Source organism: Coloeus monedula (assembly GCF_965178545.1).
Source record: "Coloeus monedula genome assembly, chromosome: 5".
NCBI lineage: Eukaryota > Metazoa > Chordata > Aves > Passeriformes > Corvidae > Coloeus > Coloeus monedula.
Genome location: NC_138785.1, coordinates 3,666,334 through 3,684,753, shown reverse-complemented (window position 1 = coordinate 3,684,753; position 18,420 = coordinate 3,666,334). Strand labels below are relative to the sequence as shown.

The 18,420-nt window shown below is 38.8% G+C and overlaps 1 protein-coding gene across 1 annotated transcript; it reads right to left on the bottom strand.

The window, feature by feature from the left end:
* Positions 1 to 1,811: 1,811 nt before the first annotated feature.
* Positions 1,812 to 17,308, bottom strand: MYOZ2 (myozenin 2). The gene is made up of 6 exons (XM_082281909.1): positions 17,155 to 17,308; positions 16,502 to 16,605; positions 11,347 to 11,516; positions 9,785 to 9,914; positions 8,475 to 8,658; positions 1,812 to 2,238 (listed from the first exon to the last, which is right to left on the bottom strand). The coding sequence occupies exons 2-6, from the start codon at positions 16,575 to 16,577 to the stop codon at positions 2,007 to 2,009; spliced, it is 792 nt and encodes a 263-aa protein (XP_082138035.1). The 5' UTR covers positions 16,578 to 16,605; positions 17,155 to 17,308; the 3' UTR covers positions 1,812 to 2,006.
* Positions 17,309 to 18,420: the final 1,112 nt, after the last annotated feature.

The following is an 18,420-nucleotide window of genomic DNA, read 5'->3' as shown; positions in this document are numbered from 1 at the left end:
AAGAGATGTTCCTTTGTGGCAAAGGAGTTGGTTTTTGGCAGAGGGATTTGTTTATTGCAGTGGGACTTGCACAATGAGGCTCTATCCAGGCTGATGCAGCCAGGGAACATTCCTGGACACTGGCACTGGCTGCTCTGTGCTGTTGAATGCTTAGCACATTGCACAGCCCTCCCTCTGCAAATTAGCACTCTCCCAAACGATTCCCAGGCATGGTTCAAGAGTTTAGCATGGCCTCTTCCCAGCAGGTGGTTTGGCAAAAGCCCCTCAGTACAGGAGGTTGAATGGCGTGGCTGGAGACTCTTCCCTGCCAGCTGGGCTTCCATGGAGTGGTGTGGGCCCATGCCATGGGCTGGTGTGCTTGTAGCTGTCTGGTGGCAGAGCTGGGAGACAGGAGGCACAGAGCTCCTGTTCTGCAGCCAAGACTGAAGCTGAGAGGTGAATCAGAGCTACCAGGTTTGCTGTGACACAGCTCCTTTGGGAAGTCTCAGACAGAACATAAGGACTGTCGGTGATGCCTGTTGTTTGAGCCATCAGCTGAACACGTGTGTAGCACGCTCAGTGCCTCTCAGCCATCTGAAGCCTCCTGAGCCTGTTCTGCTCCAGTGGATCCATGGATGAATAGGAGACTAAAGTTGCCATTGTGTGTGCTGTGTAAGAAGCAAGGTGGCATGCTCTGCATGTATAGGTTGTTTTTACAGAGAATACAGTAAAAAATGATGTATCCCCTCTTCACAGTCCTCACTGTGTATGTGCTAAGCGCCAATTTTCTCATATTTCTCTTCGAATAGGCTTATGAATGCTCATAAAATACTAATTCCTCCAGAACTTTTTTGCATTACACCTCACCATGGATGTTTTCTTTAGTCTTGCATTTTTACCTTTGAAAAATTCATACTTTTGTTATAGTCCATATAATTGTTGTTCAATGTGCACAGTTAAGATTCCCAAACTAATCCCTTGCTAGGAAAGTGTTCTCAGTCAATGAGATTGATTTTTTTAAAGAATTTATTTCTTTATTTCATATTTTTGTTCAGGGCCTCTACATTTATTTGTGCTATTTGTGTGACAATGTAAATTAAAGAAAATGGATGGCAGAATTTCCTTTGCCAACTACCTGCCTTGAAATGATATTTGAAAAACACATATGCTTTTATTTATAAAATACCAGAGCTTGTCAGTATATCAAGAGCAAGAAAATTCTCTTGCTTTTAAGTCTCAGTGTACGTTGTGGCTGTAGGGGAAAAGGTCTATAAAATTTCTTTCTAGTAATAAAAGTATTTGTGGTAACAGAGCTTGGTGATACCATTTTTGTATGTTTGACATAACCAGTCATTGCTGGGCTTTTTAGCTGTGAATAATACAAACATTCTAGACATCCAGGAAATACCTCTGTACTTTTTCATACCACTACGTAGTCCTCGTCATTGCCAAATTTACTGAGTTTTCTGTAAACAAATCCAGGTGACACAGGCACTGATGTGCATCATAAAAGTTGAGGAAGAGTCAGAAAGGAGGAAAATGGCCTGAACTTGCTGTCACTGAAGTAATGACACAGTACTTAACTTGGGCCAAAGGCAGCGTTTGGGAAGAAGGTTGGTTTGTCAGAGCTTATCTTGAGTAGGCAGGACTTGGGGTGCACTGAGTAGAGACTTTGCTTGGTTGTTTTCCCTAAATCACCGTGCCTATCAAGTCAAGTCCCTTGAGAGTAGTGTCACTTCTTTTTTCTTGGTACACTTGTTCTTAAATGACAATCAAAGATTTCAGAAAGTAAAAGAAGAACATGTAAACAAATAGAAAATATCACTGTCGTATTTTCCAAGTTACTTTATTTAGCTCATGTTTACAGATGAAACTGGGTGCCAGAAAAGAGACACTGCATCTGACATTATTACTTATACTCCGGCTTCCAAGGACAAATTTTGTCAGTAGCCTTTAGTAGTATTTGGACCAAAAATACACAGATGTGCAGCTTTCAGCATTTTGTACCATGTAGAATGCAGCCTCTCTCACAGGTCTTCTGTTTCTGGAACGGTGTTGGATTCCGCCGGCTGAATGAACACTACAGGGATATTCTCGGATGTCCACCCTTTGGGAGTCCTGTTGAAGGATCTTCTGGCAGCAAGAGGGTTTGCAAGGATCATGAATCTGGGATCGTTTAGCATCAGCATATTATAATCTGGTACCTTGAATTTAACCAGCTTTGATGCTCTCTCAAAACCACCAAAGGGAGTGGCAACTCTGTAGATATCAGAGAAATAAAAGTTAAATGTGATTTTAAAAATACTTTTTTTCTTTTCCTCCCAGAAGCTGAAAAGAACAGATTTTTGTTCCAATTTCTTGTTTACATTTTCAAGCTTCGGGGGAAAGTATTCTGTTTGTTTTTCTGGGAAATTCTCTTTAAGATCTGATTTATTTCCCCTTAGATAAAGCTTGCAGCCTTATTAAAAATTCAAATGGATGGAAAAGCTGAGAGAAAAAGATGTTACAAGAAAACCCTGTAACTGGTGAGTCACAGTTACTAAACTTATTTTGTTGGTGATAAGTTGATAAGTCTGAAACTGTGGCTCAACACATTCTCTCTAGCAAGTAATTAGTTCAGAAACTTCTCACCCCGTTTTCTCCTCTCCTCAGCTGCTTGTTCCTCCCACTACACTGTTTCAGCACCATATTGTTGTACCAGTTAGAATGTATGTGGGTTGTGCTATAAACTCGAGTCACTTATGTGATCTGGGTTAAACAAAGACCCTTCAAAACAAAGGAGCACTTCAAAATCCAAATTATTTCAGCAGTCTAGTAGGCTCGAACAATTGTAGCAATATAAGCGAAGAGGAGTGGAGCTTAATGAGTGAAGCAGAAAAGAACAGCCAAAGACAACAGGCTCTGGAAAGGAGGGAATGGGTGAGGACTTGATACACCAGCTTTGTTTCTGAAGAAAATGTTTATATAACTAAACCTTGAAACACTGTTCACCCAGCGTTTTTCATGTTATTTAAATGTAAATTTCCCTCAGGCAGTAAGCCTGAGAAACTGAAAGATAAGGAATACTAAGCTGGAGCTGACTGTTACATCCATTTGGAAATACTTTAAAACAACAGTATTTCCAAATACCTCCCATGATCTCCTGTATATACAGGTTTCAGACTGAAAAAACCCCTGGAGTTTTCCCGTCACTTCTTCCAGCCTCCTTTGTACAAACAAACAGACTGTGGTATGTGCTCTGCATTTTGATCAGCTGCATAACTTTGCTGGGATATATTCTAGCCAGTGAAGAGTGTCAGATTTTCAAATTGCACAAGAGCACCTGGTTTATGCAAAGCCAGATATGTAGTGGCATAGGAAAATGAATTTCTGTTGAAATGGAATTTCACCAGCCTTGGTATATTTTGTGTGTGGTACAGAACAACAGATCTGATGGAATGTATTTCCAGTGGTTCCAGGTATTATAGCAGAAGACCAGAGAAATTAATACCAACAGAAACTAAAAGACATAATTTGAAGATCTGTCTAGGATTTTCAGTAGGATAAAACCCCCAAGTTTTGTACTAAGGATTAAGTATGCATACACAAAAAGAAGAGATTAGTTCAGAAAAATGAATCTGTGACATAAAAGAAATGGTGCTGCTCTGCCATTACATGGATGATTCACTGCATTTTGGTACGAGCAGCATTTGTTGAAGGGGATGGTGTTAACTTCAAAGCATCAGTCCTGGGAGATACAAAAAATCATGCAAGCTCTGGGCATGCACCCTCACTGAGAGAAGAACACTGCTTTGGATTAAGCTCAAAAAATGTTTCTCAGATGATGATAAGACAAGGTGTTGCAGCAGCAGCCAGTCCAGGCATTAAACTCTCTTGAGGTCAAAGGAAATTGTTTATCCAAAGTTGGTATCAAGCCTGTGGTATCAAGCTTTTCTTGTGGAGCTGTCTTCTAGGTCACAATGTCAACATGGATACCGTATGATACTGATTAAAAATAATTGCTTGGTAATTGGCACAGAGTGAATGTAGTGATCTACATCTCACCGGATAATAAATATTGTTTTAATTGCTGCCCTAATTACGATACACATTCTCACATTGTTGTGATGTTAATTATCATTGATATGTATATTAAAGGAATAATCCAAATAAACAGAATTACAATAGTTGTATAAATTGCAAAACAATTCTGTTGTCTAAAACATCCTCTTTGTAGTATTTATGGGTTTTAAATAGAGTGTATTTCTGTATGTAACAGAAGCAGGAGGGCTTTCTTTGGAAATTCAAACATCTTTTGTGGCAAAACACCCCCCTGTAGTTGCTATACAAAGTCTGGCCTCAGAGAACTCTGTATTCCTGCCTTATAGGCAGGGGCACATGATGATTGACAGAAAGGAGAGTAGAGTAATTGGCTAATAGATGTTGATTTTCCTTTACAGCAGCAGTAAATATATTCTTGTGAGCAATAACTTGTCTGACAACATGGTGTTGTAATGACCTCTGTTGTGTGCACATCAGCTGTGCTACTTGAGCTCTGATTCATTGTATAGAAGCCTAAATCTCATGCCTAAAAACTTCCAGTAGTCATTGCTCATAATTAGGGCGGAAATGCTGGTTCAGAGCCATAGGAAATAGCAGCAGGAAGGGTAACAGATTGTTTAATATTCACTTTGCATATTCCTAAAAAGTAGGTGCTTGATTTAACAATAGCAGGCACAATCATGTTTATTTTTAGCTGTTGTTTTAGCAGGCTTTCTTTTTAATTTTTTACCCTTAGTCTTTCTTATTAAACATTATATTGTGTCGACATTGGAGACTGCTTGTAGCTGATGATTGGGGAAAGTCTGAAGAAATGTTTTAACTGCATTAGATTAGCACCTTCAGTTACATAATTACAAAAAATGCGAGTTTCACATTTTAAAATGGGAATGTCATTCATAGAACATTTTGCTTGTTGTTAATTCTGGAAAAAAATGAGACATAGGAGCAAATAATTTGACCCTGAAAAATGCTCAGAGTTTCATGGGAGCTTAGTGCAAGAGCTAATGCTAATTTCATAGAGGTATTTGGGTGCTAAGGAACTGGCTAAGCACCCAGCTCCCACTAATCTCACATCACTTCAAGTTAGCACCCAAAATTTCTGTGAGACTCTGGATCTTAGCATTTTGTAATAGACTCCAGAATCCATGAATCAATGAAAACAGAGCCCAGCCCAGATGGACTGGATTCCTGTAGTGCTTTTGAAAGGATAGTCTTTGGGAATTGAGAAAGCTGAGTGAGAATTTATCTGGTAGGAGAGGCAGAACTAGTCTGACTTGCTTGTCCTGCGTAAGATGTAGTGCTTTGTATATTACTCATAATCCTACCTTTGACATTTTATCCAGCTCCAAGGAAGCAGATGGAATAAAGGTACTAATTTAAGTAATATTATAAACTCCTTAGCAAATGCAGATTCATGCTGCTTTCCCACAGATTGATTACTTGGTGCTGGTAAAAGAGACAAGAAATTTTTTCACTAGTAAATGCTTCTTCAGTCCTAAAAGGAATGAATCTCCCAGAGAAACCAGATGGCATGGTCTGTTCTGCAGTATTTCTCTGCTAGCACAGATTCGTTTTCATCTCTGAGGAGAAAGAGTGTGCAGTGTGTGTTCAGAGCCCCTCTGAGCCCCATTTCTCTCTTGCCGGTGCTGTGCTGTCAGAGCACTACTGGCTGGCTCACAGACAGCCCTGCCTCACAGGGCAAACCGGCCTGACATTTGCTGCCACGGCTCTTCCTCCAGTGACCTGCCTGCAAGGTCCCTGCAGCTCAAAATGAATACTAGACTCCAACTAATACCTCTATGAATTCCTTATTTGTTTTTAAAAATTCCTTAGTGTTATAAAAATTGCACTGCTGCAGGATCCAGAGTCACCACTGCTGGACAGCAGGAGAAAAAATCTGGATGCTGTTTAGTGCTGAATATACTTTTAAGCTGTGAATGTGTGTCTCAGTTCCAACTCCTCCCTACCTGCTCAGGTTGTGCTGCTTTTCAGTTTGTTGTGTAACAAGGAAAGCTGAAAGGAACCTGAAATGGTCTGCAAAGTCTGAGTGCCATTTCAACAGACGCCAGTGAATGAACCGGGAAGGATCTCAGGTCCATTTCCCTTGGGAATCCTATGCCTCACACTTACTGTTAACCACACCCCCTCCTGACTAATGGTGACTGTACCAGTGCTTTGCAGGAGAACAAACACATGGCACTTTACTGGATGATGAAGCAGGATAGAAAGCCTAGATAGATACCCTAGCTGATAACAAAATGGTGCTCTTATATCACACTTTAATTGTTTAATACAGCATCATTTGCTTTCTCTCCAAGACTGCAATTAAACAAGCCAAGGATGCTGTGACCTAGATGCACAGAATGACTTAGTAGGATCTAAACACAGAAGTCCGGTTAGCCTTCTTCTGTTGGATAGCTTGGCATGCAGTGTGCTGTTTTGAATTCCATCATCAAACACTTTCCTGCACATTTTTAGGAGTGTAGACGTCTAAGTCATGGCCGTAAAATTCTCTCCACAAGATGAGTATCTTGAATTTTAATTTTTCAAATTCTCAATTTCTTTTTGAATCTGCTAGAAAACAAAAGTCTGACTGTAGGTTGTAACAGCTTTTCTAGGGCCACCAGGCATCCTTTTCTACTGGATATCAGTTTTTTTCCACAAGAAGGAGAGTTGTGGTGGACTATGTTGATACATTTTTGGTTTGAATTTACCAGTTTCACAGTCTGGATCCGGATTTATGTGCCAGATTTTAGTTTTTTATGGCAGTTATGAGGGAGAACATTGACCTTTTCCTTATAAGAATGCATACATGTTCAAGAAATTCAGACTGTGGTGAGCCACAGTTCTGCCATGTCATACACAGAGAAAATCCACATAAAAAGAAATCCAAATAGTTAGTGTTGTAAAGAGGGCAGCTAACAGAACCTAGGACCACAGAGACAGCCTAAAAATCCACAAAGAAGCCGTCAGACACCGTCTCAAGACACATATCCCTGTTAATGGAGCCTCTGTGCCCTGTCTGATGCTGTTCTTCACAATAATGAGTACCGCCTCTTGTGAGAGGGAAAACTGATTCTGTTTCCATCTATATGTATCTTTAGCATTTTTTCTTGGGCTCTTTATTTTTTTCAATTTTTTTTTTTCAGTTACAATAAGCACAGTACATAAACTGTGCTGTTACTGTTCCAATGTTGGCAGCTGTGGCACATCTCTGACTTGCATTTGCTATTTTGTCTGCTGAGAAGAGTTAGCCACACAGACTCAATTATTAACATGGCAATGTATGCTGCTGCTAGGAAATCAGAATTAATGCAGTGTCTGCAGTGCCAATTTTGATGTTGAATTGTGTAATGTTTTAGTATTTGCACACATAGTTGAGGCCCACATCAATATCAGGAACACAAGTGATGTTTGTGATATTTTTCTCTAGGTTTGTATTGCCATGAACCATTTTCTTTTTCAATAGATTGCTGTCTGGCCTTTTGAGGAGGGGTTTTGGTTTGGCTCAGCTGTCTGGAACTCAGCCGGGTTGTCCATTACTTCAGTAAATAAAAATAGTGTAAATGGAATGAAAGACAGAAAAAGACATGAGTAAGGATTTGCTTTAAAGTTTTAAAAACCCAAAGTTGTCCATATAGCTAGAAGTTCTACTGAAAGCTATAACACACTAGATGCTATGTAAGTAAAACAATGTTTAATCTGTTAATTTGTTGCTGAAGGTTGTCAAAGATATAAAAATGTTATACCGCAATAAAATAGGAAATCATCTAACTGTTTAGTGTGAAGGATTGGTTGTGGGATAAAGTCCATTGCACTATCATTGCCTAAAACAAAGCCATGTGAGTTGTATTAAAAAGGAATGGTTTGCATTATACAACTTGGAAACAAAGTTCTGACTGAGGGTTTCCCTGAGAGATCTTATGACACCATACCTACTGAAGTCAACAATGGGCATCCTGAAAGGAGTTTGAAGCTCATATTTCCCTCATATTTATTTATTGAGTACACTGAATCACAGAATCAAAGAATCATAGGAGGTTTGGGTTGGAAGGGCTCTTAAGGATGATTTATTTCCAACCTGCTTGCCATGGGCAGGGAGACCTTTCTCTAGACCAGGCTGCTCAGAGCTCCGTCCAGCCTGGCCTTGAACACCTCCAGGAATGGGCATCCACAACTTCTCTGGGCACTGGATTCTGATACTTTCTTTCTTTCAATATTTTTCACAATTTATCTTATATTCCTAGTTCTACAATTTGAATTTGGGCCCATACTTTAGAGATAGACTCATTTCCTCCTTAATGCTCTTGTTGCCACTTGTAATCTCTGTGCATGTTCCTGTTTATGCACACACTTGCAAACACAGGTGGTACGGTTTTTAAAGGTGGTGGAAACATTTTATTTCATAGTCATTTTCCTCTGGTCAGTAAAATTCAGTTTTCATTCAGGATTACCTGTTAAAGCTCCTGTAGTCAGGCAGTTCCGGCTTTGCTTCAGGTGTAAAAAGTTTAGGATATAAAGCTTCCAGCAGTTCTGGATCATCCCTAATCGCTTCTATCCAGGGAGACTGGTAATACTTTGGCACGGCAGTAGTGTTGAACTTTTCAGGAGGAATTTCTTTCAGTGGTCCAGAATATCCTGCAATGTGATCGAGGTAAAACGATTATAATGTTGCTTTGTGTTTTCTGCTTCCTTGCCACCATCCTGTGAAAATGTGAACAAAAAGATTTTTAAAACAGCCTTTTGATTAAAACTAAGATAATTCTACCTCTTTGAGTGAAATTTTCCACAAGTACATCCACATCTAGGTCTTTAAATTATTTCCTTCTATAAACTTAACCCCCCCTGTGGCTTAATATCTACCCCTTTCACCAGACCTTTTCTGCCTAAAGAAAGGTTTAAAGATTTGTATCATGTCTTAGCAATGGAAATGGCCTCTGTTTGTATTGTGTTTGGCCAAAGGATGCACAGAGCCTCAGCAGTCACCAACAGAGCGGGACTGACCTAGTTTACATGGACTGGAAAAGGTCTGCACAAAACATGCATTGAGTAATTCTGAACAAAGAATGAATTTGTAAAAACCATGGACTGCTCATGGATAATTCATAAACAGGAAGAAGGGCTATATCACTGAATAAATTAATTAAAACAAATTAGCCTTCTCTAATCTTTAAAGAATACAAAATAAGGCCTTATTGTAACTCACGCCTTTAAATAAAGCCAACAGTACCCTCACAGTTAAGGATTTAAAAAAGAACAGTTTATGCAGCCAGAGGCAAATTCCTTTTAAAGTTACTCCTCTCTAAAGAGTTCTAGCAAAACTCAGTGGCTTCAGATTTACATTTATGGATAATTAAGCTACAATGAATAACTTTCAGACTGTTGGGCAGGGTGTTGCATATTGGAAACAATGGTTTGGCAAAGGAAAATCAGTATATTCATGTGGTTTTAAATCAGAGGATCTCTTTCTCAGTGTTTTTAAGACCTGTAAATATAGGAGCAATCTCTTCTTGATATTAAGATATGTTTTCAGTTAAGAGAGAAGAAGTACAAATGATATATCAGATCTTTTAAAAATGAACCCAGGCAACTAATCACTTTACATTTCTGGGAGAGGCTCTGATTAGTTACCTGACTCAAATGTATCTATTTATAATATTAGTCTATTAAAAAATTCTTGTTGAAGTTACTGTCTTAAAAAATGGCCATCTCTTTGCTATGAAATGAGACTAAATCTATTTGGTGCTGTAGACTCACATATTACCTGGGGCAATGTTGTCAGGGTGTGGAGGGCTCCGGGGATCAGGTGTGTTGGGAGGTGTCATTGGGGCGTGCTGGGGAATTCCTTCCACACTGAGGCCGTCCATTCTGACACTCTGGATGGGCTCTCCACGCTGTATTCAGACAGAAGGAAATTGCACTTGCAGGCATGTGATTCTCTGGGGAGGCTGCAGTAATACTCTGGTTTACAGCCCAGATCTGATTCCCAGAGTGTACAATCCTAAAGAACACTGTCCTGCTGTTTGGTACAGTATTCCCTTCACACTTAAATTGTCTAAGTAACTGAAAATGAGCATTTTTTCAGTCACTAGACACTAGAGGCTGTTCTGTGCCACACAGAGCACCCATGCTACCCAAAGGGTCAAGAAATCTGGCAAGTTTGAGCCCTTTGAGTTTCAAAGCATTGATTCTTCAAAGTGTCTCTTCCCCTATCAGTTGAAAACTCACTGCATTTGTTAAACTGCTTTTGTTTGGGATTGTCTTTTCCTTTATTTGTAATAGAAATAACAACTTCAGTGCAGGTCACTTTCTGGAGATTCATGATATGCTGTTATTTTCCACCCTCCTATTGGGTTATCAGTTCTGAGGAAACATCCAAAGGCTTAATCATTGTTGCATAAATATAGAATTAGAGTCTCATAAGAAGTCAGCATCTTATTTTAGCTATGACACATAGGCTAAAAGCAATTCAAATATAGACTGGTTTAGAGTAAGAGTTTCTTGAAGTAGGAAAGCAAACAAATAATACTTGTTTAAGCTTGAAACAACAACAAAAAAAGATCAAGGCAGAATGTTTTCTAGTCATCCTGAACTATGTTAGAAAGATTAACTTTGGCAGACAGAATCATAAAGATGATGAAGACACCACCAGCAGTGCTAAATAGACACTTAGGAGAGGGAACAGGAGCCAGAGGCATCGTTTTTTCATGTGTTGCAATGTCATACTGACTGCAAACTATGTACCCTGTGATTTTGGGGGGGGGGGGGGGGGGGAAATGGACTAGAGGGAAATGGATTTGTCAGACAGTAGCAAAATCATGGAATTGGTTACAGAATTCTGACAAGATTGATGGTGTGCTCAGAATTTTTCTGTGTAGCTTCTAATACTCAGTAGAGGGAGAAATGGGGGGACAGTATTCATAGATGGGCTTTTAAATAATAGTGTTTAGTAATAGCCTTGGGTGCTCAATTGAGTTATTCAGATTTTTTTATATGGGATTTCTTTTGTGCAGGTCTGTTTTAAAAAGGCAGATGTATCAAAGCTCAAACTTGATCCTGTTTTATCCCAGTGTAACTTAACTTTTGTTGAGCAAGGGATCAAAGATATTGGAAATAGCTATACCATATAAAAAGAAATGTAACTTTTTTTTATTTGTCTACAGGATCTCATTTAATAAAATACAGTTGGCTCACTGCTTCTTAACCTCCTTCTAGGATTTTGCTTTTATTCTTCCTGAAACTACAAATAGATCATGCACAATGTGTATCACAAGCACCAAAGGAACCCAATCCAGAATCATTAATAAGTCATTACAAAATACTCACATTTCTTGGCTTGTTTGCCATGTAATGATAATTTTCATACGTGTATTTGTCAGATCTCCGCTGGCGTCTCTTGAAGAGCCTGGCACCTCTGTTGCTGAGCGTCGACAGTTCCTCCACCATGATATCTCTGGGCGTGCTGACCTTTTTTCCAAGGTTCAAGCTGGGTGAGACTGCAATGCAATGGGTAAATACAAACCTCTGTTTGTCTGCAATGCCTGATATTCCATGCCCTGAACCTGAAATCCAACATGTTCATGCATACGTAGCTAACAAATAGCACAGCGTCACATGGTGTTAGTGAAATTAAGCCTTCTTCCAGAATTTTGGAGATTATTGAACACCACAAACCTCTATTTTCCAAGATGATAAACACCTCAAACTCCAATTTGCTTCAGCTGTTATCAAGGTCAGATCTATAGTGTCCCACACACTGTATTAATAGCAGGCTAGTAAAAACTGGCTTCTGCTGAAATTGGGAACAAAATTCCTTCTGATCCCAGTGTTCCCACATCAAACCTTCAGTTAACTTTCTGTGTCCTGCATTGGATAGATAAGAGAGAACCACTTTTAAACATATCTACCAGTCTCTATTAAATACTGGTTTTAAACTATTTTTAAACTAACTTTCAAAATAAGCTCAAGGTGTGGAAAATGAGAGTCCTAATGGAGAATTCCAACATGCTTCTAGTAACTGATTAGTTTAGACCATTTTGGGGTTTATTCTCTCCAAGAGGAAACTGAAGTACTGGATGCATATTTCTTAATTCACTACTTGGGGAAAACGTCTTCTATGTCTTTATTCACATCCTGTGGTATTTGAAAAGGAGAATGCATAAGCAAGAGAAGGGGAGATCAATCAGGACTGTAAACAAAGAATTCTGAATGTCAGAATTCCTATGGTCATCTTCATGGCAGTGTTCTGGTAACCGGGATGCTGGTGGCACTGAGCAAGCTATTGCTTAGTGACTGAACTCTCACTGAATGTCCTCAACCTAGAAACAAAACTTAAACCTTAGAATACAGAAAGCTAAACAATAAAGAAACCATTTTCTATGTATTTGCTTTTGCTTAGAACGCTGCAGAATTTAAGAAATATTACAATAGTAGGACATTCTATGCGTCACATATTCTTATAGTCTCCAGGATTTAAAATTTTTAACTTTGACATGTATTAAAATGAAATGAGGGCAAATTGTATGTACTAAGTAACTTGCTAGTAAGCAAGGAGGCCCAGTTTAAAATTAACATTATAAATTAATTAACTGCAGAAGGTACCTAATGCCAAAGTCAATATTGCAAATGAAGAGTTTTGTTTTGAGTAAATGGCGTGTCTCCTAGTAACTTTATGTTGGAAAAACAATGTGATGTGCTGACATTTAGGAAAACATAATTGAGACAGGTATATTAAATATTTAGCTGAAGCTGGATAGACAAGAGTTTTCCACATAGTAAATCAAACAAGTCGATGGGCCCTGGAGTGCATCACTGTTGATTTCTGTCCATACCAATTTCAATTGAATGTTTGCAGTGGATTTCACTGCAACAAGAACAAGTTAACTGGCTCATGAACTGGATCGTGTACTTCAGCTTTAAAAATAGTGTGTGTAAAGAATCCTAACAACCTCCTGTTATTTAAGAGACAGTTACAAAACAAAGACTTAACATGGAAGAAAATGACTCAGCTTGCCCAGTGTAGCCCTATCAGTGACTGATAGTGGTGGGATTTTGGCTCTGAGGTGGAGATAACTGCCCTGGTTATTGGCCTGTGGCCTGAAATTTAGACCTCAAATCATATTTTGATTTTATCATTTCTCAAAATGACTGCAGGGGTAGAGACTGCTGGATGGTTTTATGTTAGTGGGAAATAAGAAATTCACCTCACAAATCAGCAACATGTTCACGTAGAAAAGCTTTTGTTGTTTGTACACAGAATGGGGAGCGTACACATCCTCAGAGACTGGGGTGCCAAGGCAATTGCAGAGCTCTGTCCAAACCACTCGGGATTCTTCTGGGACACTCTGGGTGTTATCTATTTTGGGCCTTGCTGTTCCCTTACATACACACTGTTCCTGTTAATGTTAACTGAAGGCTCCAAGCTACTTTGTACCCTTCCGTTGTGTACTATTGTGTATCCAGGCAGCATCCCGAAATTGTAAGTGTAAAGTTCATTTGAATTCCTTGCCAACTAAAATCTAATCATCTGTCTAGTTTTATGATGTGTCTAGGGATAGTTGCAGTGTCAGTGCAGATAAGGTGATGAAGAATGAGAGAAGGAGGACATTTAGAGGATGACAGAAAGAGAACATTAATGTCAGAGATGGACATTGAAAATAATGCTGAAAGTTTAATTCATAGTTTAATCCTGATCTTAACCTTTTAACTTCATTTCTTTAATTTGTTCCTGCCAAGTCCATCTTAAAATCACAGCAGATTGTATTTAAATATGATTTATATAGTTCTTTCTGCATTCACTATCTAATACTCCTTTAATCCTTCAGTTTACAATCTTCTAAATACCTTAATCTGGACTATAAACTTTAATAATAAATATTGGATAGTGTGTTTGTTGTAGTATCAGAAATAAGATTTTTTAACTGTATCAGAAAAGATAGTTAACCATGTAGATACTAAAGAATGCATTTAAGAAGTAGTATAGAACTGGACATGGGATTTAAGTGATGAACTCCAAGGGCTTCCTTAAACATATGTATATACATCCAAGTTTACCTCTACCAAGTAGTCTTAGAAATGTGACAATTAGTCCAAGTCTGCCAGTGACAAACCAAGAGTTTGAGGAGGTCACTGTGTGCACACACTGATTTACTCATATAGTTTCTCTTTGAGACCATAAGAAGGTTTACAGTTGGTGTCTATTCCTGCAGCATTTTAGGATGTGTCCAATTTCTCTAAAAAATGGGACAAAGTCACGTCCCATAAGCCAACAGCAGAGGTGGACTTTCAGTCTTCATCAGTCTTGCCCAGAGGTTGGTAATCTCAGACACTGGCAAAAAACTTGGCTGGTTTTGGAGTTTTTCAACAGCTGTTTCTGCTATGAACATCTTTTAACAAGGAGGTGGAGAGTCACTGTTTACCTAAAAGCATTATAATAAAAAGGGTCTGAAATAAAAATGCAGTAGGAATGCTTTCACCATTCCATGGTGCTGGGGCTTGTTATAGAACCTTCTGTTACTGTGTACCTGTGTTAGCAGTGGAGATTTTCACAGGGCTGTGAGACTGGCTGGAACAGTACACTTAATTTTGATGTAATTACCAGGCCCAGGACTGTCATTAGAAATACTGATGCAGAGCCCAGAAAGACAGCAGTTCACCTTCTAGATTTCAAGTTAAGCTCATTGAATTAACAATTCAGGGCAAAACAAAATGTCAAAAATTAGTAGAGCTGAATTCAGCCATTTAAATACCAGATTTTTCCAAGGCTTGTTCAGATTTGGTCCCAAAGAACTGGCTTATACTTTGTGTCACTACATCTTTGGTTATCCTTCTGTTTTCTATCTGGCTTCACTGAGCTTGTTATCAATTTCAGTCTCTTATGACACCCATTTCATGGACTTTCATGTTTTTTTTGCAATATATGAATATCCCAGGCATCCAAAGAAGAGGCAAAAATAGAATGTTTTCTAAGAGTTAGAATTGCCTTCAGTGGCCATGTATCACAGCATATCTTGCAGGATAAGCTGCCATAACTACGAGTATGAATCTTGACAGCAAATCTGATAATATGTAAATAATAAAAGGGAAGATTATGTGGGGCAAATGTTAAGCATCAGCACAAACTATCCAGATACGCCAATGATTTCAAGGGATGTGTGCTACATTTATTGGTATTGCTATGAATAGTAGCAACATTTACCATGTGAAATGCCTGGTTCCAAACAAACATATGAAAGACTATTTTTTTCCTTTTGCCCTGAAGAGCTTGCAGGCTATTTCAGGCACATGTACTGCTTGAGTTTACAATACCAAAAAAGAAGGGGTTGTAATGAAATCTGGAAGGGCAGACTGGCTTCCAGACTTGAGTGCATGTTCAGTGGAGAATGGAAATAGGAAAGAGGTATTTGCTTAGGAATAGAAACTTCAGAAAAAAACCTCTGGAAATTTCAGAAGGAGTAGGACCAGGCACTGAAACTCATACCTTCTTTTTCTAAAAATTCTTAAGTCTCTCACCCTACTCTTCATGCAATTGCAATGGTCATCAATCAAGTGAGTGCAGAAACAATCCACAAGTTCTTTGAAACAGAAGTCCACTGGAAAGATTTTCAAAACTGGAATTCAGTGTTCAGTATTTCATCCCATGAAAGTGGTATAACTTTCATAAATTCTAAATATTAATGCAGCTCCCTGTTGTTCCAGGGAGGCTTGTGGGGTGCTTATCACTTTTAGAAAATTGATCTTTTACGTAGATGGTAAAAAAGGCTTCTTGAGCAGGATTGGAAGGCTCTCCAAAAGCATCCAGTGCATGCCTAATGAAAGCCAAGCTGATTTGTATTCCCAGGTGAGTTAATTGCTTCTTTAGGTCTCATGCTAGAAGCATAACTTCAATAACCTGTTTTAGAAAATCAAACAACCTTCTCCTAAGTGCCTTCATTTTCATCAGTGCAACAACAGAGAAGTAAAATTTCCATCAAATAAGATTAATTGGTGGCTGTGCATTAGAGAGACTGCCAAGAGCTAGTAAAATGTGTTAGTTACAAAGACAAGATTTGAGAGGAGCAGAGATGTAAACATTTGATTCAAAATTTTTTATCATTTATATGAAAAAGCAGAGTGAAACAGAGAAAAAGAAAACGAGGGTACAGGTCATTATGTTTCTTAGATGATAGCCTTTTAAAATGGAATGAAGTCATGTTATTAACCCCAAATAATGTTCTGAAAGGCTATCCTAGCAGAATGTTCATCAGCTGTTAGATTACTTCATTCCTCCACAGCAGTTGTTCATCTGAAAATAGCTTTCAAATGAAAAGAGGCAACTACAAAAGGATTAGTTACCATAGGCAGCATGATACTCCCACAAGATTATTTATGGCAAAACACCCAGAGACAAAGCTGTAACAGAGTTAAACTCTATGATTAAAAAAATGTATTAGGGAGGGCTAGAGGACATTGCATATGCAGCAAGCTGGGTTCAGTGCTATACCAGTTCTGTGTATTTCATCCATAATGGCTGATGCTTGCTCTTTCCTCTCTTTGACCAGGGCAGAATCTGATAACATTGTGATTTTCTGATACGATTTTTCCTCGCTGCAAAAAAACAACACATTTTTTACATTGTTGAGCCAGCGCGCACAATTTGGCCAACTTTCATTTCCAGCAGCCTGTTTAAAATGGCCAAACAGTGAAGTCAGGGGTTTCTGACTGAGAAATACTGCACTGCAAAATGCACTGGCAGTTCTTGCTTACAGACAGATGTTAGGACATGTTTTGATGGATAAAAGATTCAAAGGAATGGACTTTGAGTTGGTTACATAAATTCTTCAGCAAAAATCAGTGTCAGGGTCTAGGCCTTCTCACATCTACTCACTATGCTACAAGATGTAAATTGCTAACTAATTTTAATTTACATCTTTGTTTATGTTTTCAGAATTGTTACATTTTGGAATTTCTTAATCTAATAAAGAATTTGAGGAATGAAACTAGTTCCTCTGGCATCTTTAAAGAAGGCGCACTTCTGACTAAGTAAAAATATAAACATCTTTTAAATTGCAGAGTCAGGAGGTTACATAAATGTCTTGTATATGACAGTTTGTAGGACAGACAATGTCAAAATATTTCAGGAAACAATACACTTACCCTACTGTTTTGTTGTGCAGATAAAAAGCGATGTCAACCCTTTAGCTGAGGCTTCAGAAGTTAGTTATGCATGGGGATGACCTGCCTGGTCCTGGATGGTTTGTACCCTTGTGCTGGGATCTGCATGGTACCTAGTACTGAGACAAACTGGGGGCTGATCCTCTTCAAAGGGGTTGGCATCCAGCTGACATCAACCAGTTATATATAGAATCAAACACTCCAGCCACTCATATCTTCCTGGCAAAAGAAGAGAACAGAAAAGATTCAACTGCACCCACAACAAAGAGTTTATATCCCCTTCAGATCTTATTGAAAATTTGATGGAATGGCCCCCTCATACTTGTACGGATGACCTCCTCATCTTCTCATTGCCTCTGAGAATCATAATCTCTGCGTTACAGTCAGGAAGGAGACATTTAAAAATAAGGTGTTAAGTGTATAGATAGGCAAGACTATAGCAGATGAGAATGGTATGGGCTAATCCTTCAGTGAAAGATGAAACCATGCTTCTGTAGGGGCTGATGGCTAAAGTCAGTGGCAGATGGCTGATATACAGAGGCTGCTCTGGAAAAGAAATGAGATTTTCTTCAGTATTATACATGCTAGGGAGTAATTGCTCAACAAGCACACGCCTTGCAAACTGTTACTCAAAATCCCTTCACTTTCTTTGTGCATTAGGGACAAAAAACTTTCACCAATTTGAAGCTCAGTAATATCCAGCATTCCAGGATAGTGTTGTATCAGTTTATCAAAGAAATGTGTGATTCGTAGCACACAGATACTTCAAGCGACCAACTTTGGACAGAATAAAACAGTGGCAGAGGGAAACATTCCCCCCTTGCCCTCGTGTCTGAATGCAGCTAGATGAATTTTGGGGCAGTAAAAGCAAGGTGAAATTCTTGTATTTCTGGTTTGGATTTGAGTTTGTTTTAGGAAGTCCCTTTTTGTTGTGGAAAATGATGGTCTTATTTGGCTTGGAGGATTGATCAGAAAATTGCTTGTATCCTGACATGACAGGAGAAAGGAATTCTGTCAGTAAAGGGAATCTGGAGAGTAATAAAATAAACCAACACAACATGCAGAACTTTTCAACAAGAAGCACTTTGAGACAGGTAAAATGTATGTGCCTGATCCAATGTCCTGAAAGTCTGCCTGTCCAACTAAAAAACTGCATTATTTTTCCCTCAAGCTCTCTATTCCCTTTGCTTAGCTTTGCAAAACATATTTCTGAGATCCTGGCCACCTCTGCCCCAAAGAAATGTTCAT

Excerpts from the sequence above, each read along its gene's own strand:
- MYOZ2 (XM_082281909.1), bottom strand. The coding sequence starts at position 16,577 with ATGTTATCAGATTCTGCCCTGGTCAAAGAGAGGAAAGAGCAAGCATCA. Across the intron at positions 11,517-16,501 it reads GGATGAAATACACAGAACTG|TCTCACCCAGCTTGAACCTT; the intron begins GTATAGCACTGA and ends ATTGCATTGCAG. Across the intron at positions 8,659-9,784 it reads CCCTGACAACATTGCCCCAG|GATATTCTGGACCACTGAAA; the intron begins GTAATATGTGAG and ends ATCACATTGCAG.